Source organism: Caloenas nicobarica, chromosome 10, assembly GCF_036013445.1.
Source record: "Caloenas nicobarica isolate bCalNic1 chromosome 10, bCalNic1.hap1, whole genome shotgun sequence".
Lineage (NCBI taxonomy): Eukaryota > Metazoa > Chordata > Aves > Columbiformes > Columbidae > Caloenas > Caloenas nicobarica.
The window spans coordinates 22,685,679-22,709,969 of NC_088254.1; the positions used below are offsets into that span (position 1 = coordinate 22,685,679).

General features: G+C 46.3%; 1 protein-coding gene across 1 annotated transcript; it reads left to right on the plus strand.

Annotated features, from left to right (window-relative positions):
• The first annotated feature begins 2,212 nt into the window (after window positions 1–2,212).
• KIF23 (kinesin family member 23) lies at window positions 2,213–17,291 on the plus strand. Its single transcript, XM_065641641.1, has 24 exons — window positions 2,213–2,223; window positions 2,332–2,398; window positions 2,529–2,657; window positions 3,057–3,162; window positions 3,784–3,920; window positions 4,575–4,684; window positions 5,265–5,435; window positions 6,360–6,401; window positions 6,822–6,934; window positions 7,074–7,195; window positions 7,495–7,597; window positions 7,735–7,814; window positions 7,898–8,017; window positions 8,531–8,690; window positions 9,225–9,392; window positions 9,629–9,786; window positions 10,165–10,338; window positions 11,086–11,259; window positions 11,654–11,935; window positions 13,843–14,073; window positions 15,031–15,113; window positions 15,410–15,491; window positions 15,598–15,668; window positions 17,187–17,291. The coding sequence occupies exons 1-24, from the start codon at window positions 2,213–2,215 to the stop codon at window positions 17,200–17,202; spliced, it is 2,910 nt and encodes a 969-aa protein (XP_065497713.1). The 3' UTR covers window positions 17,203–17,291.
• The last annotated feature ends 7,000 nt before the right edge of the window (window positions 17,292–24,291 follow it).

Here is a 24,291-nt window from a genome sequence, read left to right on the forward strand (position 1 = left end):
GTTATTTGAAATTTTTCTCAAGAGCGAAACACATTGCACTGGGTTTTGTACATATTGCTTTAAAGCTGGGAGCCAATTATGACATGCTTTTAACCAAGTTGCTGTTTCACCGCAAGAAATATTTAGAATAATCAACTTTTTTTCTGTAAAAGGGAGATAAGTGCCAATACTTTCCAAAGCACTTGGCATTCATCGGGTCTGCCTTGCGGAGCAATCAAGGTGGCAAGTGAACGTGGATGACGCTGGTGACACGCATGTCCTTGTCATCAGTTTGGACTGACAGCCAAGACTCCCTGGTGAAGGCAGGAGCGAGGGCTCTCCCAGGGGCTCCCTAACTAAGGTTTTCACCTTGAAAGTGCCATTAGTTAGGGGATTAAAACCTCAAATAATTGTGCAACGCAGCCTTACGCTAAACCCAAGTGCCTGACAGGGGTGGGATTGGGAGAGACCAGTTCGCCTGCATTTTACATTCTGCTATTTTTAATTGTTACCCAGAAAGAGTTATTCCAGAAGAACTCTCCACGGGACGTTCTTCCAAAATAGCTTCTTTTTGGGTCCAACTGCAGTGTGTAGGTAAGTCCTGGGAAATAAATTCCCAGGGGAGAGCTGAGTTCCCACCTGTGCAATACCTGCGGGAGGTACAGCAAAGATTCAATACGATCAAGCTTCTTGATAATCATACGGGTGTGTCATTTGTTTGGTGTCTAATTACCTCTAGAAAGGTATAGTTGATGCACATTTGAGTGACAATACAACAGCTCATTAAATATCTTCTGGGACAAATAAGTCTTTTGAAAAATAGCTTTCTTTTGAAAGATGACCAAGATTTATATTAATATTTATAAGCGGTGGAACATAATTGTTTATTCAACAGGTTTGTTTCATTAAAAGAGAAAACTAATATAACTATCACACTGATATATGCTAACCTGATTTGTATAGTTTCTGTGAAAATTAATCACTTCAGAGATAATTGCTGATAATTGCAAAGCTTATTTACCTTGCGTACTCATGCGGCTGGGAAGGAATCTGGCTCGGCGTGTAAGACGTGATTTAAGAGTCTGTAAAATTTACATGAATCATTACAACTTTTTCCTTGGTTGTTTAACTTTGGAATTTGAGAATTCCTCTCATCCTCTTCAGGTGACATCATTTGTAGGAAAACTACATTAAAAATATAACGCCGTATTACACTTTATTACCATAATCCCTCTGGATCCTGCAGCGCTTTTCACAACCCCTTGTCTGGCACCTGCTTTACGTACTGAACGAGTCAACGTTTGAAGCAGCACAGGTCAGCCAGATTCCTCCTTCCGTTGGAGACAGGCCTTCAAAAAGCTACTCAATGTACTAGATTTTATTTACATACAGAAATAAAGCTCTGTGTCGAATCGTTACAAGTAATACAGGAGATTTACTTGCTGGAACATGTTTCGTTGTGTGTCTGCGCCCAGTCCAGAGCAAATCACAAACAAAACCATCAACTTTATGACCAAATCCCAGAGAATATCACTCGTCTGCTCTTCTTTACTTTTTTTGTTAAACAAACTTTCCTCCTGTGAGGAGGAAGAAAAAAACACAAAGAAACCCCAACGAGCCAGGACACTGGCTTCTTCGGATAGCGGTCACACTGAAAGGAGAAAGACCGCTTGTTGGGATTTCTTTGTATTTTTTTTTCCCCGTAAGGGAGTAAACTTACTTGATTCAGTTAATTTGCACTAAAACTGAGAACTGACTGAAGTCTGGGCCCCCGGAGGCCTCGGCACGGCGGGGCCCGGCTCCGGCCTGCAGGCCCAGCTCTGGGCCCGCCCGGGCCCGGGGATCGCCACAGGCCTCAGCGACGCCTCGGGGCTCCCGGCCCCTCCCTCCGGGCCCGGGTCCCACTTGGCTCCGGGGCTCCCGGGCCCCCGCCGGTGTCTCCCTGTCCCGGGCGGCCCCACCGGGCCCAGCAGGGGGCGCCCGCGCTCCGGGCCGCGCCGGTTGGCGTCGCCATGGCAACGCGTGCGGCCCCTCGTCTCGGGGAGGGGCGGGTGGACGGCGTCGTCGTGACGTCACCACGCCCCGCACGGTGACGCACGGGGGCGCGGCCGTGCGCGCTGATTGGTTAGATTTGAATCACAGCAGCGCGCGGGCTGCCGGTTGCAGGCAGCGCGGAGCCCGGGCGGGAGCGGCCGCTTCTATCGCGACAGCGCGGCCCCGCGGGCACGGCGACATGAGGGCGGCGTGAGTCCCACCCAGCCCCCGCCCGGCCGCGCGGCCCCGGTCCGGTCTCGTTCGCCGCGGTCCGGCCCGGCGGGGCCGCGCCTCACGCCTCCCTTCTTCTCCCGGTAGGGCCAGGACGCCGCGCAGGCCGGTGCCCAAGAAGCCGTCCAACCCCAGCCTGAAGGATCCCGTGGGGGTGAGTGTGGGGCCGGCTGGCGCGGGAAGGGCCGCGGCCCCCCGGGGGGGAGCCCCCTGGGGCTGGGCCGGCCCCCCTCCGCTGGGGCCGCTCTGAGGGGCTCCGGGTCCGTGTCCCTCCCGTCCCCCAGGTGTACTGCAGGGTGCGGCCGCTCAGCCGCCCGGACCAGGAGTGCTGCATCGAGGTGATCAACGAGACCACGGTGCAGATCCACCCGCCCGAGGGATACAGGATATTCCGCAACGGGGAGTACCGGGAGGTAACGGCCCGGGGGCGGCGCGGAAAGCCGCGCGTGTGTCCTGCCCTGGGGCAGGGCCGGGGGACGGGGCTGAATTGGGCATAGAGGTGCTTTTACCTGCTGTCCAGGTCTCCTGCTGGCTCGGAGGGGTCTCTTGCAGTGTGTAAATCAGCAGTTTGTGCTTCTTGAAAAGCGAATTTTCCAAACCAGAAAACCACTTAGAGCACAAATGCACCCTTAGCTATCAAATATTTTCTCCTCTGTATACCAAAAAATCGCTTCTGCACGGTGGAGGAGGAGGGTAAAAGGATAAGCTGATGGAAAGTGGTTCTAAGGTATGAAAAAATGAAGTGTTTTGAAGCAACAGACTTCTGGACAGAGATACTTAAGGTTTAGGGCGGTTTATCTTCTTTCCTTCAGACACAGTACTCGTTTAAAGAAGTGTTTGGCACCCTAGTTGTTCAGAAGCAGCTTTTTGACGTGGTGGCTAAACCTCTAGTAGAAGATCTCATTCGTGGGAAAAATGGTAAGCGAGAACTTGTTCTCTTTTCTGTTTGTTACTGTGCAGTTTCTTCTATTGCTGTGATTTCGTATGTCTCAAGGTTTCTTGGCTTGTGTAGGTAGGAACATGGATGTCTTGTTTGCAGTGGAGCAGTTGTGCTTCAGCTCCCCTGGACAACATCCTCAGAAGTTCTTCTTGCCTTTTGTTACTTCTAAACCCATTTACCTTTGCTATGATGTGCGTGTTGCTTGTGTCAAGGTCTAATATTTGTGTATACTCTTAACTGGAGAAGCATTTTTCTGTAGAAAAGGATGACTTGTCCACCTAAACAATGACTACAGAAATAAATCAGTTTGTAGGGCTTGATTTCCTGGGCGTGATTTGATATCACAGTGCTGGTCCTTGAACTGTTTGGGTCAGGTCAGACTCCTCATCAACAGTCAAAATAAATCAGGTCTCCACGTCTGGGATTTAGTGATTTCCTTCCATTTTGGCTTCCGAACGCGCCCTCCACAGAGAGGATGATCGGTACTGCCAGGAGCCATTATTTCTTCCAAATACACTTGACCCAAGAAAGACAGGATGTGTGATTGTAGTGACTTGTTTTGAGGCAGCAGGCATGATTACATGAATGCCCTTTCCTAGGTCTGCTTTTTACGTATGGTGTGACTGGCAGCGGGAAGACACACACCATGACGGGATCTCCTGGGGACGGAGGGCTTCTCCCACGCTGCCTCGACATGATCTTCAACAGCATCGGACCCTTCCAGGCCAAGCGATTTGTGAGTGGGTTTGCACTGAATTCTCTGCGCTGTCGCTTTTAACAGCCTAAAAACGCTAGGAAAAAAAAAAGTCCCATTCAAAGTGTTTATGTCCTGTGTAGGAGGTGGCTGGAGCACTTTGAGAAAACCAACCCAAAAAAACCGACTCCCATGAAATTTGAAGAGTGGGGCCAAGGAGCCAGGAGTAGTAGCTAGGGCGGACATTTCATGAAGATATATGACCCTCCTTATAATTGTTGTTCATTCTTTAATTAACTTTTTTAAAACAATAAAAGAAAGAGGAAGCTTCCTGAGTTATGGAATTAAATCCATCCACAAAATAAAAAAGCCCCAGGAAACCATATCTAATCTAGGCAATGTGAAACTTTTCTTATGGCCAAATATCTCTGTGGTTTTGATACATAAATATATTCGAAATCCTACTGGAAGGCTTTTCCTCAGTAGCATGCTCGCTTGGAAGCTTTTATGAAAAATCATTATCTTGGAAATATCTGTTTTCTGTCAGATCTACTTCACATTAGCCAGAAGATTGAGTGTTAGTGAGGGGCACGGTATTTCCTGCTTGCTCGACAGCTCGATAAAATAATTTGTTTTGCTGGCCAGCAGCTTATGTTCTCTAGTGTTTGTCGTTATATTGTCTAAACATGCTCACAGGTTTTTAAGCTTGATGACAAGAATGGTGTGGATGTTCAGTGTGAAGTAGATGCTCTATTAGAGCGCCAGAAAAGAGATGCCATGCCTGTTCCAAAAACTCCATCTGGCAAGTAAGTAACTAATGTAACATGCAGAATGAATTTAGTTAATGTAAGTGATATTCTGAAATTGTGGTTTTAACTTACTTTGGTTTCTTTATCCTTCCTTTGAAGAAAGGAATAAAAAAATATTAGTGCAAAGCTAGTGTGTGTTGTGTGGTTTGAGCAATTGCATAAAGTGTTTACACTAGAAGACTTAACCCAAAGTCTACTTCTTGTGCCTGTTAACCCATGAGTAAAATGCCGTGACTTCACCAAGGGGGAATGCTGGGAAGTTACGTTTAGGTATATTTTGCAAAATAATGAGATTGCTGAATAGAGGATAGAAGTGTTGACTCTCCAGGAATTTTGCAAGACACTTCTTACTGCACTGAGTACAGCGGTGTCAGAGGAGAGTTGATCTACTGACACTTTCCGAGTGCTTTTTTATATCTAGTGTGACTGGATGCATCGTCACTAATTGTGAGCGTTACACTTCCACACTCCAATCGTACTATCCGTTAGCAGACTTGCTCTCTAACCGCATCTCTGGCTGACGCGTTAGCTGGCTGCGCGTGCTCCGCTACAATAACTTATTTTGTGTGTTCAACAGGCGACAAATAGATCCGGAATTTGCTGACATGATCAATGTGCAAGATCACTGCAAAGTGGAAGACGTTGATGAAGATAATGTCTACAGTGTCTTTGTCTCCTATATTGAGATCTACAACAACTACATATACGACCTCTTGGAGGAAGCTCCATTTGAGCCTATAAAACCCAAGTTAGTTCTATGAATACCTTCAATTCTACTTCAGTTATGTTTTTGCGGGAACTACAACATGTCTTTGTGGCTGCATTCTTGGCCGGTCTGGCTCAATTTGTGGAAGTCACTTCAAAAATCACATGGAAAAGGGGATGGCCAAGGAGTCCAGACTGTAGTATTTAGGTGTTCCAAGCACTGATGGTTGTTCTGTTGCTGCTAAGGCTTAGTGCTCCCTTCCTCCTTATAATGGGAGGTTAATAAGCAAATATTTAATTTATTAGGCAGTGTGCTGTATCCCACTGAGATTTGAAATCTATTCATGGTGTTTTGTGAGTACTGTTCCTAGCAGGTGACAGCAACTTGAAGGGTAAGCCGTTCCATAGCTGACGTTTTTCTCCTGGAAAGAGTGTATCGTGCAAAAGATGTTATTTTGTTACTTCACAGTCAATGCAAGTTTCATTCTTATGAATGAAATTCTGGGTGTTTTCGGAAAGGCATGTGCTTGGCTGATGTCTAAAATCAGTAAATCTTGAGACCTTCAGAAAAACTGTCTGCAAATTAAACTTGGAATATATATATATTTTTTTTTTTTTTTTTAAATTCTAAACCCATTAAAGAAAACCCTAGACCTATCCATCAGTACATGTGTTAATTAAAGAGTTGGCTGGTATACAAAGACTAACTAGAGCAAAACATGCTATTGGGCTGAAACATCAAGAGCTGTCTCCAGGGTACTGATTTGAAATGAGTTTGAATGTCTGTGAATGCTTTTCGGAGAAGAATAGAATTATTTGCTTTAGTCCTATGCTTATGTCCAAAAATCAGCCTACGAAGAATTTTGGACTGTTTCTATTTATAGAAGCTACAGTGTGTTATATATGAAAATATTTTAGACATAAGCTGAATGACTTAATATTTTTTTTAACCCTGTTTTTTTGGTAGGTGGAACAATTGCAACACTCCCGTGCGAAATGGTGACTTTATGTATGTGCATAAGCGTATTATTCCCAATACTGAAAAACCAAATTTTCTTTTAGTAGAAGCAGAAAATAAACCTGGACTGGCTCCCTATCTCTTCTTGCTTTACTAGTGAATATAGAGCGCTGTCGAAGCCGTCTCGCTTCTGTGTGCATGTAGAAAACCGATAGCTGCCATCCAGACCCGTGATTTCCAGTAACAATTGCAATTAAACGTAGCTTCTAAATTAAAGCAGTAGCTGAAGTGTAACTAATCTTGGCTGAATGTGTGTCCGTGTACTTGCACTTCCCCTTCCATCTGCCATGTGGATAATTGACATAGTCTGAATTTTGTACTTAAACAAAAGAAAATGTGCATGACGCGGTGTATTGTTGTACAGAAAACTCCAATCAGTGGTTTTTGTTTTGTTTCCTCCCTGTCCTTCAGACCTCCACAATCCAAAATGCTCCGTGAGGACCAGAATCACAACATGTACGTCATGGGATGCACAGAAGTAGAGGTGAAATCTACAGAAGAAGCTTTTGAAGTATTTTGGAGAGGTAAATCTTGGAATATAACTTGTTAAATTCCCTACAGATGTGTAATCCTTTATCATGCTGAAACCAGAATAGGCTCTGCCAGGTGGCAAGTCTGTTAAATAAAAGAGGTTTTTGGAGGGATTGTTTTTCTTCTGAACAGGTCAGAAGAAGAGGCGGATTGCAAACACTCAGCTGAATCGAGAATCCAGTCGCTCTCACAGCGTTTTTATAATAAAGTTGGCTCAGGCACCGCTGGATGCAGATGGAGACAACGTGCTACAGGTGAATTCTGGGGCAGGTGACTAAATGAGGATTGCGCACACGTATGTGTGTATATGTAGGTTAGAAAAGGTGCTGAACCTTGCAGCATGGCCTACCAAAACAGTTACTGTGTCTCAAGTGTGTGAATCTTGCTCGTTAGCAATTTCATTTTGAAGGAAATAATAATTAAGTTTTGAGTCTTTGCCAGAATTAATTTAAATGTGTGTGCTGGCTCGGGTTTTTGGGGATCGTTCCCCCCACTTTGTTAGAAAGAATATAGAACTAATCTTCAGCCTAACGTGATTTGTTTTCTGGAACAGGAGAAAGAGCAGATCACTTTAAGCCAGCTCTCTTTAGTCGATCTGGCTGGAAGTGAAAGAACTAATCGAACAAAAGCTGAAGGGAACAGGTTGCGAGAAGCAGGTACGTATCACCTTTAGACAGATATCTGGATAATTTATTCTTAACTAAAACTGCTAAATTATTTGGGAACATGATCCAAATGGCTGCTTACAGAGGTTTTTTTTTGTTTTGTGGCTTGTGTTGGATTTGTTTTTTAGGTAACATTAATCAGTCACTAATGACATTAAGAACATGTATTGAAGTTCTACGGGAGAACCAGATGTATGGAATGAATAAGGTATGCAACCTATTACCTAATCATCTTTGATTTGATGAAGATCTGGTGTGATGAAAGCTTAGAGGTCTTTTGTGTATTTTAAGATGGTCCCGTACAGAGATTCCAAACTGACGCACCTCTTCAAGAACTATTTTGATGGCGAAGGAAAAGTGCGGATGATTGTGTGCGTGAATCCGAAAGCTGAGGACTACGAGGAAAGCCTGGTAGCTTCCATGCAGATCTTGCCTCATTCCTTCCTGTTCTTTTTCCATGTTTATCACTGAACTACTGTACTTGTTTAGTAGGTGATAGGAATGGTTATTTGCACACTAGTAATCAAATATAATATAAGGCAAATGTGCCATCCAAGTCTTATTTTTCCTCTTAAAACTGACAACTGCTACTTGCTTGTAAGATAGGGCAAGTTTCTCCTATTTACAGAAGTCCAAATACACACCTGTACTTAGGTACTTAATTGTACTATGACAGTTCTTACAAAAACTTGAGCATCTTCACCGTTTCATTGTTCTTTGGGGGCTGGAGTCGGGGAGGTGTTGCTGGGAAGGTTTTGGGATGCTCCACTTCAGAATCGCAAGCTATCAAGCTGGGAACTACTTGAGATTGTAGCTTGATAACATGCCCTCTAATGCTTTTATTGACCTGAGGTACCACTGTCAAACTTACACGGGGCCACTCCTGGTTGGTTCTGTAGTTAAGCTGCTCCGGTTCTTTTGCAGCAAGTCATGCGCTTTGCGGAGATGACGCAGGAAGTGGAGGTTGCGAGGCCCATTGACAGAGCCCTGTGTGGGCTGACGCCGGGACGGCGCCTCAGGAACCAGGCGTTCCAGGAGGAGCTGTCGCGCAAACTGGAGATGCGGGGTGGCCCCATAAATGAAGGTAAGTGCTAGGTGATTATAGGTTTTTCTGTTGTTAGGGTCGAAGGCTGTTTTAAAACAGATTTTTTTGAGCCTTGAAAGTGCAAAAGGAACTTCACAGAACTGTTGTTGTGAGCCTTCCTGCCGTAGGTACCGCTCTTTTTATATTGTGAGTAGCACTGCAGTATGAACCCGGTTCTTGTGTTAAGTCTCAAAGTAATTCTTTGTTATTGGTGATGAGGTGAATTCACAGTCCCATTATTGCAGCTCCTGAAAGGAAATTGTGCTGAGGCTGATATTTTGGTTTTTGTGTGCTTAGGGCCTACTTTAGAAATCAAGAGTTGCCTGGGGGCATTATAAAGCAATGAATCAAGGATGTATTATTTAATCTTAATACTGTCATTTCTTCTGAAAACTTCTAGTTCTCATTAATTATTCTAAGTTCTGGCTGCTTTATGAAACTTGTGAAATGATCGATCTGTGGCTGGCTGTTGTCAAATGGAATTTTCCTGTTCTTTAGCTTGCTGACAGACTTTCTTGGCTTTCAATCTTGCAGAAACAGAAGAGCAATCTGTTGCAGAAATGTTTTTGCAGAGCTTACCCCCATTGCCTTCGTGTGAGCTATTGGATGTTAATGACGATCAAACGCTTCCAAAGCTCATTGAAGTCCTGGAAAAACGCCATAAACTACGACAAATGTTATCAGAAGAGTTTGCCAAAAACGGTAAGAATTTGAATAACAGCATGGAGCTAGATTTTTTTTTTTATGCCCTTATTACTATTCAAAGGATCTCTTCTGTACCAACAGGAAATAAGTATCTTGTCTAGACTGATCATTTAAAAAACCTTTTTTGAGGTAATGAAATAGGTGGTAGCATTAAATTGATAGAAGAAAAACGGAACTGCTTTTGGTATCATGGAGATAGGGTGAGAAGATAAAATATATTGATTCTCTTGCAGTGCTCACATTTAAAACAACGCTGCAAGAATTTGACTCCAGTGTTATAGCCAAGGAAAACTATATTCAAGGAAAACTGTCTGAAAAAGACAAAACAATAGCAAGACAGAAAACAGACCTAGAACGCCTGGAGAAGAAAATTAAAACTTTGGAATACAAGGTCAGTTTTTTCATTGTCTAAAGTTAAGCACAAAATGTGTTTTCTGTGTGCTGTTTGTCAGGCTTCTAATGTCAGAAGTTGCTTGAAAGATGGATATTAGAAACAAGATTAAAAGTATTTTGCAGGGAGCTTTACTGAACACTTGTAGATTTTTGGTTTTCTAATGAGGTGATTCTTAATACTTGAAAATAGGACAACTCTCTTATAAAGTTGTCAAATCTCTGAAATTTTTTGGAACATGGACTGTTTATCTGGGCACGCTTGTATAACAGCTGATATATTCTGGTGTACAGTAACAGAAAAATATAACTGGCGATTCTGGGCTGAGATGGTTGTGCTTCTAAGCAGCATAGCCAAGTCCTTCCTCTCTTCCTCCAGATTGAGATTTTAGAGAAAACTACAACAATTTATGAAGAAGACAAGCGTAATCTTCAGCAAGAGCTAGAAAGCAAGAGCCAGAAACTGCAACGTCAGGCTTCTGACAAGCGCAGGCTGGAGGCACGGCTGCAAGGCATGGTGGCAGAAACAACCATGAAGTGGGAGAAGGAGTGTGTGAGTACACTACCCATCTGTTAGAAATGTGTGAGGGAGCAACGCTGAGGGGCGCGTTCTCATCTGAAATTCAAAACTCAGCACTATACCAGCTACTGGGAAGAAAATTAACTCTATCTCAGCAGAAAACAGGACTTTTTATATAGTAGTAGCACGAAGAATGAGATGTGTTTGGCTTTAATTACCGACTTGAACACACATTTTGAACTTTCACAAATACGGTATGGTAAGATAAATTTCTCAGCTGTCTGGTGCAGCTAGAGCTCTTCAGTGCTTGGTCCATTCATTTCTGTATCTGGAATTTGCTCTTTCGGGTTTGTGGCACTCTGAGGAGTGATGCTCTTGCCCTGTCAGTAGAAGCCTAATGTCAGGCTTTCGCCTTTATCCTCATGCAAACTCTTGCTCAGTTATGCTCTTGACAAGCAATAAGGAAAAGAAATCTGAGAGATTAATTTTTACTACTGCAGGACTGTTTACTACTTCAGGATCACTGGCAGAACTATAGTTAGACCTGCTCCCATTTGTCATAATTTAGGAAGCAAACTGATTATGACACTAAACATGGTAGTATTTTATAATCCAGAAAGTGGTCTTTTAGTATTGATATGTCATTATTTCTTATAGCCTGTATCTCTATGGGGCAGAGTTTCATTCTATGTGGAATATGCAATTCTCTTTAGGCTTTCAGCACAATTACTTGTGCTTTCGTGGAAGGTACTTCATGCTTTTCCTCCCTTCCCTGGGTAGGAGCGTCGTGTAGCAGCGAAGCAGCTGGAGATGCAGAACAAACTTTGGGTCAAAGATGAAAAACTGAAGCAACTGAAGGCCATCGTTACCGAACCAAGAAATGAAAAGCCGGAGAGGCCTTCACGGGAGAGGGACCGAGAGAAGCCCATTCAGAGATCAGTGTCTCCGTCACCAGTGCCTGTAAGTTGCCCTTAAATCACTTCTTGATATAGGGACAAGTATATTTAGAAGAATGAACTAAAATGCAGGGCACTTGTCTTTTAGTGGCTAGAAAATAGTTCCCAAGCCCAGAATTTGGATAACTAAACTTGCTTTGAACTGTCTCCTGTTGTATTTATCAGCGCTCTTTATTTGTGCTCTGCCTTCTAATGCCACCAGTGTTGGAAGGAGACCTGATCCTCCTGCTGTCACTGCAACCCTTGACCTCTCCAAACCCATTAGCTTGACTAGCTGAATTGCCACGCTGCACGTTGTCACTGTTCATTGTTTTATTGTCTTATTGACACACCTGTATGTTCACTGATTTCTTTCCTGTTCTCTCTAGACTTCTAGTAACTTTCTTACTCAGGTTCCTAACAGCCAGCGGCCCGTGAGCAACCCGCAGCTGCACAGACGTTCTAATTCTTGTAGCAGCATTTCTGTGGCCTCCTGTGTCATGGAGTGGGAGCAGAAAACCCCTTCGCACAAGCACACCAGTGGCACTTCTAATGCGAGGAGTAGACAGCAAGAACCAGAACAAAGTAGAGACTCTAACACCTCAGACAGAAGGCGAGGGATGTGCTGGACTGGAGTCATTGAGGTTCCCAGGCGTAGACATGAGCTAGAAATAGAAGAGGATCAATGCTGCAGGGTTAGTGCTGCTCCTGTCAAAATCTAAACGTAGTATTGCTTAGTCTGGCTCAAAAGCTCATTACAACTGCTCTTTTACATCCAGCACACCTAATATAGATTGGAGTTTTCTGCTAAATGTATTTCTCGGAGAACAATATTTTTTCTGAGTTGAGTCTCACCACTCATTCTATTTCTCATCTTGACATTTTAAAAACTCCTTAAAAGCAATGTGTGTGTTTCTTGCTAGTGCATAGATAGCACTTGTGAGGAACTTTGAACTCGCTAGACCTTTTCTCTAGCTGCGAATGTCCTTGTGTTTTAAATTGTGTCCGTCTCCTCCAATCTATCTCACAGCCTGCAATGTACCATACTCTGTTTGGGCAGCTTAAAAGGTGGTTTATGAGCCATATCTGCAAATATCTACTGGAAATAGTGCCTGGACCAACATCTCGCTTGTGTAACTGTTAACTTTAACTCTCTTAGAATAGTCTTCCCTAATTTTCACATCTGGGGCTTTGCTTACAGGCGAGAGACTTTTTTTTTTTTTTCCCTCATTAAACTGATGCGTGTGCATGTTTGTATCGGTGGTGACTCCATCATGTTGTAGCACAGTGGCTCAGGCAAATCAAAGAGAATTTACAACCACATCCTCTCGAGAGAGCTCAAGAGGAGGAAAGTTTATCATGGCGTGATTAATTTTTGATGGTTTTCTCAAAATGTCTGTCACTTGCTGGCCTTTTGAAGTCAGGGACCTGCTTTTAAGCAAATACTCTTCCAATTAATTAATACACGAGCTGCTGCCAGCAGAGTGAGGGGTGTGGGCTTTGCTGCAGTAAAATGTGAGCAGCCGTACCATGCCCTCTCCTTGGAACACAATTTCTAAGGCATCTTGGCAGAATTGCTTCAAAAAACTGTCAATGGAAATAAGTCCTTGCCCACTAAAAGAGGGGAAAAAAGTATTGACTTTTTTTTGGTTTCAATTTTAACGGAAGATTTTTGCTGAAAGCCACACTTCCCTATATATGTTTAATTTTACGAGCTGCTTTAGACTTGTAAGAGGTTGATCTGTGAAGGCTACAGCCAATCTCATGTCTGTCGGTCAAAGAAATCTGAACTGACGCTCATCACCTGAAAATACAGCGGATGCGATTTGAATTCATAGGTTTGGGTTATGTAACCTCACCGTGAGTCAGAGGCCTCTCAAATTAGTGTGTCAGTGGAACAAAGCCTGCAAATATTATTTCAAAAGCCCATTCAAAGCTCTTGAAGGCACCCGGGTTTTTAAACAGGCTCCCAGATTTTTTTCTGATTTCCCTGAGCAACTGACAATAACGTTCCTAAACTACAAATATATGAACATCCATCATTTCTCATGGGTTTCCAGCAGCGGAGCTCAGAAGCGATAGCAGCAGGGCAGGGGACGCTTCCTCTGCTCTGTTTGCTCACAAGTGTCGTGAGCCCTTGTTGGAAACCCATACTCAGCCTGCTTGCTTTGCTGCCTCAGAAATTCATTTTGATCCATGAATGCATCCAGGGAATCAAAAATTTCTCTTTTCTGGTTGGTTAATATGTTTGTAACAATCTGGTTTGATTTGGAAACTTGGGGGGAGCATTACCAAACATAAAGATGTCCTCCCTGAGGAAACTTTGCTATGTATGGAATGCAGCAGGTTGGATAACACTCAGCTAAAATTTACCAAAAAAAAAAAAAAAGGGAATTGGCACAGAACTAATCCATTAATACTTTTATGCAAGGCTCTCGGTCATGGTGCCTTACACGGCACACTCTGAAAGCACCTTAGGGACGAAGCTTTGATCTCCATACAAACGCATCTTAACCAGATCTGCACCGTTCCCCTCTGCTAATGACGTCCTCCGAGATTTACCGTGCGCTGATTTCTTGTGATTCTCTCCTGCTCTGGTCAGAACGCGCCTCCGGTTCGCCTCAGACACAGACGCTCGCGCTCAGCTGGGGAGCGCTGGGTGGATCACAAACCACCTTCTAACCTGCCCACTGAGACGGTCATGCAGCCGCACGTCCCCCACGCCATCACGGTGGCGGCTGCCAGCGAAAAGGCGCTGGCCAAGTGCGACAAGTACATGCTGACGCACCAGGAGCTGGCCTCTGACGGGGAGATTGAGACCAAACTCATTAAGGTAAAGCAAAACTCGCAATAACCTTGTCAAAACCTATTTCTGGCAGTGCATTTGTGGTCCGGGCTTACTGGCTTGCGAACGGACACGTTTGACTCGAGCTGCCGAGAGATGTGATTTGAAAGTTTTGCGCTGTTGTTTTCAAGGCTCCCCTTGGCTTGTTTATCCCAGTCACTGTTTTCCTTGGAAGTAATTAAGTTTGTTTTTCCTCTAGTAAAATGCAATAATCCATTTGTAGTGAAAGTTTCTCAGGCTTGTGGCTGCAGCTAATCTGGTGGAGTCGGTCTTGTTGGAGCGATGTTATTTGATTTCCACTAGCGGTATGAGTCAGCTTGCTGCAGTGACGGAAGCTCGAATGCTCCAGGACATAATTTCTAGTAGTCAACTGACAAACAAATTGGTGAGACAGCCTTGGCTTTGAACACTTGCGATGTTTGTGTCCCAAAACACCAACTGTACCTACCCCAGGCAAACCGAGAGCTCTTCCTAATTTGTAGCAAGAAGCTTTGGGTTCATTTTTCCTACAGCCACAGACCTTCCAACATTGTCTTGTCTTTTTTAGTTTTAAAAAAGCTCTCACTTCTGTGAGGTAACCTTGTAGTTTCTAGAGATATTTTCAAAAGCAGAGTCTTGCACAGCTGATAACGTACGTGTTCATGCTGTGGAACGGAACTATTGAAACGAATCCTGTGACATGATTTCTGTGGTATTACTTGGTCATCGTGATCATACAAAAATCTTTGTCACTGTAGTGCATGATCATCAGGTAGATGGTGTTTACTCTTTATTGTCCTGTGTCTGATAAGAGAAGATATATCATGGGGAGAGTGTACTTGTGCACATGTGCTTGCTGGCTAGAAACCTGCAAGAGAATGACAGTTTTAATGTGAAAACTGGCCTTGTAGCCATCGTGCTGACCTAGTGACTGACTGTACCTTGTGAACTGCTTTTGTTTTCCAGGGTGATGTTTTCAAAACAAGGGGTGGTGGACAGGCTGTGCAGTTCACAGAGATAGAGACTCTGAAGCAAGAATCTCCAACTGGGTGAGTCGTGGTCTTAATTTTAGATTCTGATGCTGCTGGAGATGGGGAACTCCAACAGCGCATCTGTAACTGCTTCTGGTCCACATTATGAAAGAGAAAATTGTTGCATCTAACTTGAAATCATGTAAAAGTAACTCAGAGAGGCCTATAGATACTGTAGCTGCTTTTAAGGTTGGTTTGCTGCTAAGAGCAAGGTATTTATTTAGAAAGTATAAAATGTATTCTTGTTTGTGAGAATCTGCCAAAATATATGAGGGTTGTGACTATTTTTTTCCCCACGTATACTCCTCTTTCAGTCGAAAGCGAAGATCATCCCCTTCCAATCCTGACCCAGCTGAGGATGCTACAGACTCTGCATGGACTGATGTAGAAACCAGAGTAAGCTATAAAGAAAGGGGACATATCATGATTGATCTGGATGAGAATTTGGGGTGATGCTGGGGGGAGGGTTAGCAATGGACACTGATTTTCTGTGTCCCCTCAGTGCTCTGTGGCAGTGGAGATGAGGGCAGGATCAGCTCTTGGACCTGGATATCAGCATCATGCTCAGCCAAAGTAAGTGCATCTCTCCTGTGCAGCTGGGCTATTGCATTCTCTTTCCTGGTAACGTCTCAAGTGTGAGAACTTTATTTTTTTTTTTTTCCCCCCTTGACCTTGCTGTCCTTCCCACTTTATCTTTGGGGTGCATGTCTCTTTAATACTGTAAGATAAGCAGGCTTACTTAGTGCTGGAAACTAGTGACAGAATAGATCTGTAGGAGACTCTAAGCAGAATTATTGTCTTTTGGGTAAAACAGTGAGCAGAGTGTCGAGTCTGATCTTGTCCTACCTTGGCTGTAAGAAGCTGGAGCTGTAGGATGCCCAGCAGGTCTGGAGTGGAACAGGGCGAGGAGTGGCGGTGACAAAGCACTGAGCTGGATCCCTCTCCTGTCCCCCCAGCCTTTATCAGATGCTGTTATAGTAAAGAATACTCGTTTTTGTATGTTTAGATAAATTTAAATTAAATGATGTTATTTCAGTATGGTGTAGGGAGGAGGGAACTGAGGCAGCCCTAGGATACACCTAATAGTATAATTGACCGTAGCTAATATTTCAGCTGCTACCTGCTGTGTAGTTAAGGTGTGTGCTCGGGAAGCATGGGCTTGTGCTAGAAGAAACATTCCTCTTTTTCAAATGTAAAGATAAGTCTGAATTCTTCAGGGCTGTCTTATTCTTTAAAGTGTGGGGATCAATAACAGTGACACATGTGAACACCAATTACCAAATCCGAAGTCCCAATTTCTAGCAAAAAAGTCCAAATGATCCTGCAGTTTTTAAGACTGGTGCCCAAAACTTGAGCCCTACATCTAACAAAACACTTCGCTGACTAAAGAGATACTTTGGATAAGATAGTTTTGTTAAAGTTGGTGTTGCAGAGCAGAATTCAATCTCCAGGTTTGGCCTGCCAATTGCTGGCAGTGCTGCCAAGTCACCCGGGCAGCTTAGGGGAAGAAAACTTGGAGTTTTGCAAGTAATGTTTGCAGGCAGGAGAGAGGCCTGGAGGGGTAAAGAGGTTTCTCTGAAGCCAAAATCAACTGAACTTGTTGCTATTGTAGAACTATGGCGAAAGGGTGTTTTGGAGAGTAGTTGAAGTCAGTAATCCCTCTTTCAGATGAAGTGACAAATATGCACCTGTTAGACACTTTATCACATCTCTTACTAGAAACTGGGACCTGCTCAATGTGGTTACTGCTACTTGCAGCCTTCCTACAACCTTGTAATATTGTAGTAAATGCTTTTGTTTGCCTGTGTATTGAGTTTGAGCTTCTATTTATCTAAACTTATTAAATAATTGAAATAAAACTTTGGTTTAGGCTCATGGCTGTTTAAAAAAAAAAATGGCAAAAATCCAACTGTTTCTTGATAAATAAGCTCTTGAGTTTTCTGATGTTAATTGTAGCATTTTTTAACATGGGACGTGTGAGACTTTTGCATGCAGCAGAGCAGGTCAAGAGGCTGGGAACTGCTGTTAAGGAAAACAGCTGCTGTGCAAAATCTAGAAGTTGCTTGTGGCTTTTGTTCTTTTCTCTTTTAGGCGAAGAAAGCCATGAACTCATTGTACTGCCTTGGAATCCTCTTGATTTTATCAGTCACGTAAAGCCTCTACCCTTGATAAACTTAATAAACTGCTTTGTTTTCACGACAGGCTGATGTTTCTATGACGGCCTGTGCTAGGCAAGGGTCAAACAGGAGATACTTTTTTCCGATCCCAAAGAAGCCCCTGTGTGGGGGTGTGTATTTTCAGTAGAAGCCCCTGTGTGGGGGTGTGTATTTTCAGTAGAAGCCCCTGTGTGGGGGTGTGTATTTTCAGTAGCTGTAGGGGGTTCTGCCATTGTGTCCTCTGGATTGTGAAGAACTCCTGTCTCGTATGTATGAAGCCCTTGTTATTAAGCTGTATCTTTATAGGCTAATGACACAAGGCTTTTGCCTTGCATATTTTGTTCAGGTTTTTCTTTTTATAGTGCAAAATACTTCTATTCCGGTCACTCTCTGTTCCTTGTCAGGTCCTCTGTTTTGCAGAGGCATAAATGCTGCTATTTATTTAGATGCAGTAACGCACTTTAACAGTGTTTCTATGCCATTTCCTATTTTATTATATCTAGCACCGGCTTGGTAATATGGATTTCTTCTTGGAAGAAATACCTTTGATTATTTAATATGCAAATCAGCTTGTGAAAACAACTTCAATCTTCAAACCTTCCCAGTGACGAAGCAAGAATACTGAGATGATGAGTAATGGTGACTTGACATCAGACCTACTTTGTTTTGTAGTGCAAGTAAATTATTAGAAGTTTTACGTCTGTAGATACGGGGGAAAAGGGTAATTTGCTCACAGATATGGTGAGAACTTTATATGTGTGGCTCTGCAAACATGTTAAAATAAATACTTTTTTTCAATGGCTCTTACAAACTGTGTTTGTGTTGCGTATGGGTGTGCTAAGCTGCAGAAACTAAGGTAAAGCACCACAGCATCTTGACTATATCTTGTGCAAAGGGCTGGGGATAAATGCACCTTTTGGGAAACTTCTGAAGTTTAAACCAAGGAATCTGCTTGGATCCCAGGGCAGCTTTTGGACAAGCTTACCTTCGTGCCTGCAAGTTGCTTTCCAGGGCAGTTGCTTCCATTTTGAGCAACTGCCTCATTAAGATAGTGAAGCTTTGGGCTTTTTCCAACATAAGAAAAAGCTTTTGTTACAAAGTAGTTTAAAAACCATTTTTTATAAGGCCATAGGGATTTGGAGGAAAAAACTGACCAATATGAGTGCCTGTTTGTAGCTGGTATAAGCAAATCTATTTTTTAGGTGATCCATGAAAAGCTTTATATTCTAAACAAGCCCCATCTTTTCCATGGCTCTCGTAGGGCCACAGCTGGAGCAGAGACCTGTAGAGCAGCAGTGACAGCTGGTGCTGACACCATCCGCTGTGGTGGGCTGGACGCTCACCTGGCTTAATTGTAATCCCTCCGCAAAAGCAGGAGGCAGAGCATCGTTCTCCTGCCTCCTTGAGCAGGCAGCGCTGCTATGGTTTTGGAGACTATGCCATTGTCTGTGTGGCAGGTGTTTGTGTGTGTTCAGGATGCTGTTCGAAGTAGTTTTGTTTTTATTTGCTGCCTAATTAGTTAAATGCAATATCTCAGAATATAGCTAATATAGTGTACAGAAGAACCAGCCTGAAGAAACAGCATGGGGTTTGTTGAAGAGGCTTCTGCGAACCGGAGCTCGAGGGACAAATGTGCCGGAGCGGTGGGAAGCGGTTCTGCCGGAGCTGCGTGGTGAGCTAATGCCACTAGATGGTGTGAAATAACCATCGCGGCTGGATCCCTGTTCTGTGCATGGGGCAGGAATTCCCTGTCCACCCTGGGACACCCCTGACCCTGGTGGGTCCCCTGCACCACCCATCGCTGCTGCCTGGGGGAGGACAGGGGTGGGAAGGGCAGCTGACAGAAATGACAAAAACTTCAATAAGGCCTGTGCGCCTATCTTTGGCATCTAAATTAACTCCTTCGCATGCACTAAAATAATTGTTCTACTATTAATGATGAGCAAGCTGTCAAAGGCATTATCTCTGATTTGAATTCAGTCAACCTGTCATCAGTGTAAGTTCTATTGAAAGTGTTACTGGGGAAACCTGGGAGGGGGAGACATGAGAAACTGATATTCAGAACTTTGTGAAGTTAAATATTTAGCTACAGAATATGGCTTCATTTGGGCTGTTTCAAAAACAATGGGAATGAGGCATTCTCAAGTAGCTCTCAAAATGCTGGTTTTTATATTGCTGGTGGCAAAGGATGAGTGGCCAAAGTGCTTATTTCTCAGTCCTTGCCAAGTCCTGTATTTTAACACATTAAGTTTTGCAAGAGCTTTGTTCAGAAATTTTGCATTTTGCAGGAGAAAGCTGTCGAGCACAAAGAAAACAGTTGCTGCAGCCACCTCGGCCTATCATAAAGATTAATCGAAAGTACAAATAGACTTTGGTGAGGAGGAGATCTGTTCTTGCCAGTGCTGTGAGGAGGGTGGCAGCCTGGGAACAGCTTCTCAAGCTGTGACTTGTTCCTCATGTGCCTCAACTGCCCTTGAGGTCGATTGCTGAGCTAACTGTGCAGCCCTGTGCCGCGGAGCTGAATTGCAGTGTTGGCTCACGGCTGCGCTGGTCATCACCCCTGTGCAGCCAACACAGCCTACTGCACCTCCCTAACTATCTTAATTAGTTACATCTTTAATTACTACCTGGTGGAAAAGGCCCTGGGGGTGTTGGTGACGGCGGCTGAACATGAGCCAGCGTGTGCCCAGGTGGCCAAGAGGCCACCAGCATCCCGGCTGGGACCAGCACCGGTGTGGCCAGCAGGCCCAGGGCAGTGACCGGCCTGTGCTGGGCACTGGGGAGGCCAAACCGCAAATCTGGGGGCAGTTCTGGGCCCTCACGCCAAGAAAGGTCTTGAGGTGCTGGAGTGAGTTGAGAGAAGGGAACGGAGCTGGTGAGGGGCTGGAGCACAAGGGTGATGGGAGCGGCTGAGGGAGCTGGGGGTTCAGCTGAGAACAGGAGCTGAGGGGAGACCTTCTGATCTCTGACCTGCCTGAAAGGAGCTGGGAGCCAGGGGGGGTCGGGCTCTGCTCCCCAGGAACAAGCGCCAGGACCAGAGGAAACGGCTTCGAGTTGCGCCAGGGGAGGCTGAGGTTGGATCTGGGGAGCAATTTCTTCCCCAAAGGGCTGTGGGGCATTGGAACAGGCTGCCCAGGGCAGTGCTGGAGTCACCATCCCTGGAGGGGTTGGACAGACGGACATGAGGTTCTCAGGGACATGGGGCAGTGCCTGGGGTGGGGGAACGGCTGGACTCGATGATCTTGAGGGGCTTTTCCAACCAAAATGATTCTCTGGTTCCATGTGCCCTCTGCATCCATGCCAGCTGCCACGAAAGGCCGTTCACCCACGGGGCAGAGATGCTGCTCCTCTCAAGGTGTCCGCAGCGCCCTGGTGGACCCTCCTGCTGTGAGTACGGCAGCAGCACCTTATTTCTGGATGCACTGGAGCGGCCATGGACAACCTGCGGCTGGGGCTGTCGCTGCCGTCCCTGAGGAAAGCGAAATATGTGCTGGCCGATTCCAGCGAGGTCGGGAAGAAACACGAGTATTGGCCCAGCCAACATGAGGTTCTGCTCTTGCCCTTGGTGTGTGCAGAAGCTGGTACTTGGTGGTGACGAAGGTGAGGTGTTTCTGTTGGGTTTTTTTATTTGTTTTTCTCCCAAAACAAGGCTGGATTAGCAGCGTTTTCTAGTGGGACAATGTCCCCCATCCAGCCTTGTTCTGCACCCTCTGCCGTGGCTCCAGCCCTCGCCCCGTGTGCCTCCTGCCCCCCCAGCAGCACAGTTGCTGCTCTCAGGAGTTTTCCCTGTTTACAGGCTCAGTCTGATCGCTGTCCTGAGCCGCAGCGATGCCGTCACCTCCAGGCACTCCCTTCTCCACGGATTCATCGCGGTTTAGCGGCTTCCTGTCACCCTGACCAGGAAACGCAAGAGACGGTGCTGACGGACGGAGCAGCTTCAGCGGGGGAGGCAGCTGCTGCTTCACCGCGCTGGGAGAAATAAATGGTGCCCGGACGTATTTCCCAGACTCGGGTGCCTGTTTGCGAGGGAAATCTCGGCCAAACCTTTCTGGGTGTGAGAAGAGGCTTTGAGGATGCTTGGGAAGAGGGTCCTTCTGCAGGTGAGGGCTGGGGGCTGCTGGGGCGGGGACGTGTGTGCACAGGGCTGGATGTGTCCTGCGTTGGGGACATGGGGGACCTGGCTCTGTGACCCGCCCCAGCACCCAGCTCTGCTCCCCTCAGCTCTTTTCCTGCTGGGAAATCAAACTGCCCTTTGCACGGTGCCCTCAAAGGTACCAAATCAGCCAGGACCACCCCCAGCACCACCGTGCTGGAAGCACCTACACAGCCTTAGTTCTGCAAAGCCCATTACTGGGACTGGAGAAAAAAAAAAAATCTAAATGGCATCGCTTGGGTGGGGAATACTAACCCATTAATTTGATCATAAAGAAGCCTTTTTACCGAAATCCCCAGCGCTCGCGGGGCTTGGCTGGATCTTATTAAACACTCCAATATTCCACTGTAGCTTTTTGTTTTCCCTGGGCCATGTTTGAACAATCAAATGTCAGCAGAAGCAGCTGGTGGTAAATGCCATTTCCCTCTGCCCAGGGACCACAGGACTGGCCGCCGGGCACTTCACCCAGAGATGAGCTGCTTAGAGAGAATTAAATATTAATTTGGGTGTTGCTCCCAGTAATGCACTGGCGCGGAGCGGGGCCGCGTCCAGCCGTGCCTGGGCAGGCAGTGCTGCGCGGGCAGCTCTGGGGAGGTGATGATGACGATGCGGGGGTCAGGAAGCACTTTCCAAAGGCAGGTTTACATCTGGCGGCGTTCCTGTGCTGGGGCTGGAGAGGAAGGGCCAAGGGTGATTTTCCCCGTGGAGTCTCAGCACTCCAGCCAGGGTTTGGCTCCTCTCCTGCAATGCGGCTCCTCCTCGGCCCCTGCTGCCCTCCCGACTGGTTTTCTGGAGCCCATGTCCCCGCTCTGGTCCCCACAGCATCCCCGCTCCTCCCTAGGGCTGCTGCGCCTCCATGTCCTCCATAAATTTAATAGTCACGTCAGCGCCGGTACATTCTTCCATCTCACATGCCCTGTAAGCAGAACATGTCAGCATGCTCATTTTGTAATTACAAATATCAATTAAGGCGGGCTGGAGCCAGGAATGTGTTGGATGAGTTGGGCTGTGCCAGCAGCAGGGGGCTGAGGGGGCAGGGGGCCCATAGTTTTTTTGGATGAATTTAAAAATTTTCAAAAGTTTGGGGGTTTGGTTTATTTGAGTGCAGGTGCAGCACTGTTCCTGGGGCGACCCCACCCCGCAGCAAAGCCCCCGATCGCTCTTGTTGGTGTGGGGTTCTCGGGGGCTCACGGTATGTTTGGGGAGCCTGGGGTGCTCTCGGGGAGCCGCTCACGGGTGCAGGTCCCGCTGGCAGCGTGTGGCATTAGCACCCACCAAAGCTGGTGGCTGTGGGACACGCTGCAAACTCGGCACCAGCCCTGGGTCACCTACGGACATTTTGCAATTCTGCACACCAGGCACATCGTGAGCTTGGTGCCACTTTGCTGTAAACGAGCACAAGGTCTGGAGCCACGGATTGTCTTCACGTAGAATAGCTCCAGCTCACAGCACCAATCTTCACGGACAACTTAACCCCCTTTTCTGGGGACAAACCAACCCAGAGCAGTGGAATAAACCGTTGCACTTGCATTCTGCAGTTGCCACCTTGTGAGTTGTTCCCTGTCGGTATTTGCACTGAGGAGACAGCGCTTGCGGTAGACCGTGAATAACATGGTGAAGAATTAAATGTGTGTAATTAAACATCTGGGCTTAGGGCTAAATGAAATATTAAGCAGTTCTCCCGTTAGCAGCTCTGCCGTGATGCTGCCAGGGGTGTCCCTGTGTCACCTGCCCAGGGGAAGAGATGCTGGTCTGTGCTCGCACGGTTACTTAGGAGTATTTCATGGTTTTATTACAGCGTGCCAGCAGACTTCATCCTTTCCAGATAATTTGACCATCTGCAGCTCTTAAACCCAGACTGGCGAGAGGGTGAATAGAGTAAATCTGTATCTGGGTCTCTGAGGGCAATGGTTTGGAGGGAAAAAGCCCAGGAGATGGTATAAAACACCCGCTCGGTGCCAAAAGCGTGGGGTGTGCAGAGAGGCGGCGTTTTCCCCTGCTCGCTGCTCTCCTGGCCCATAGCCCAGCGGGGCCAGGGCTGCGGGGGTGACATCAGTGACAATCTCCCCCCGGAGCCGAGCTGTCCCCTGCCCTCTATCTGGGTGCAGATGTGTGTGTGTGTCCAACCCGGCTGTGGCCTCAGCCGCCCTGTGCCTGCCAAGCAAACCCTCATTTTGTGCCAATTTGCTATCAAAGCGGGGAAAAAACACTGCAGGAGCTGTCGGTGACCTGGGGACACCCAGTTCTTCAGGACACAGCTCATCCTCCGAGCCGTGCCCGGCTGGAGCATCTTCCTTGCACGGCTCGGGGACGGCTTTACATCCAAACCAAGGGGAGGTTTAGAAACCCAGCCCCGCGTGGGCTCACACCGTGGTGTGAGCATCATCTTCCTCGGGCATGCGTCCCCCCGCATCCCCGGCTCATCCCTGCCGGGGCGAGATTGTCCCCAAGCTCCTGTTTGCTGCCAAGGACAAGCTTTGTGGCAGCAAGGGTTCTGGCCACGAGGTTTGGGTTCGGCTGCAGGATCTGGCCCTCGGCACAGGGGTCGCTTCGTTAAGGAACCTGTTACCGGACCCACTGGTGGAAATCCCTGTGCCCACCCTGCAGCTGCCTCTTGTTGGTGCGAGGCTCTGAAATTGGGAAACAGGGACGATCTCGGTGCTGGGACATCCCTCCTGGGGGGTCAGCACCTGAAAGGAGGTGGCAGAGCCCTGGGGAAGCTGTGCCAGCAGGGGAGGGTTAACCCCCTTACACCCAGGAAAGGGCGTCAAGAGACTTGTCCTTGTGATTAAAATGCACGTTAGTGCTGCACGCCCGCCAGCCCTGGTCTCAAATGACCCTTCTTGCTGCTCCCAGCGTGTTACGCCCAGTTCTGGTTCTTCCAACC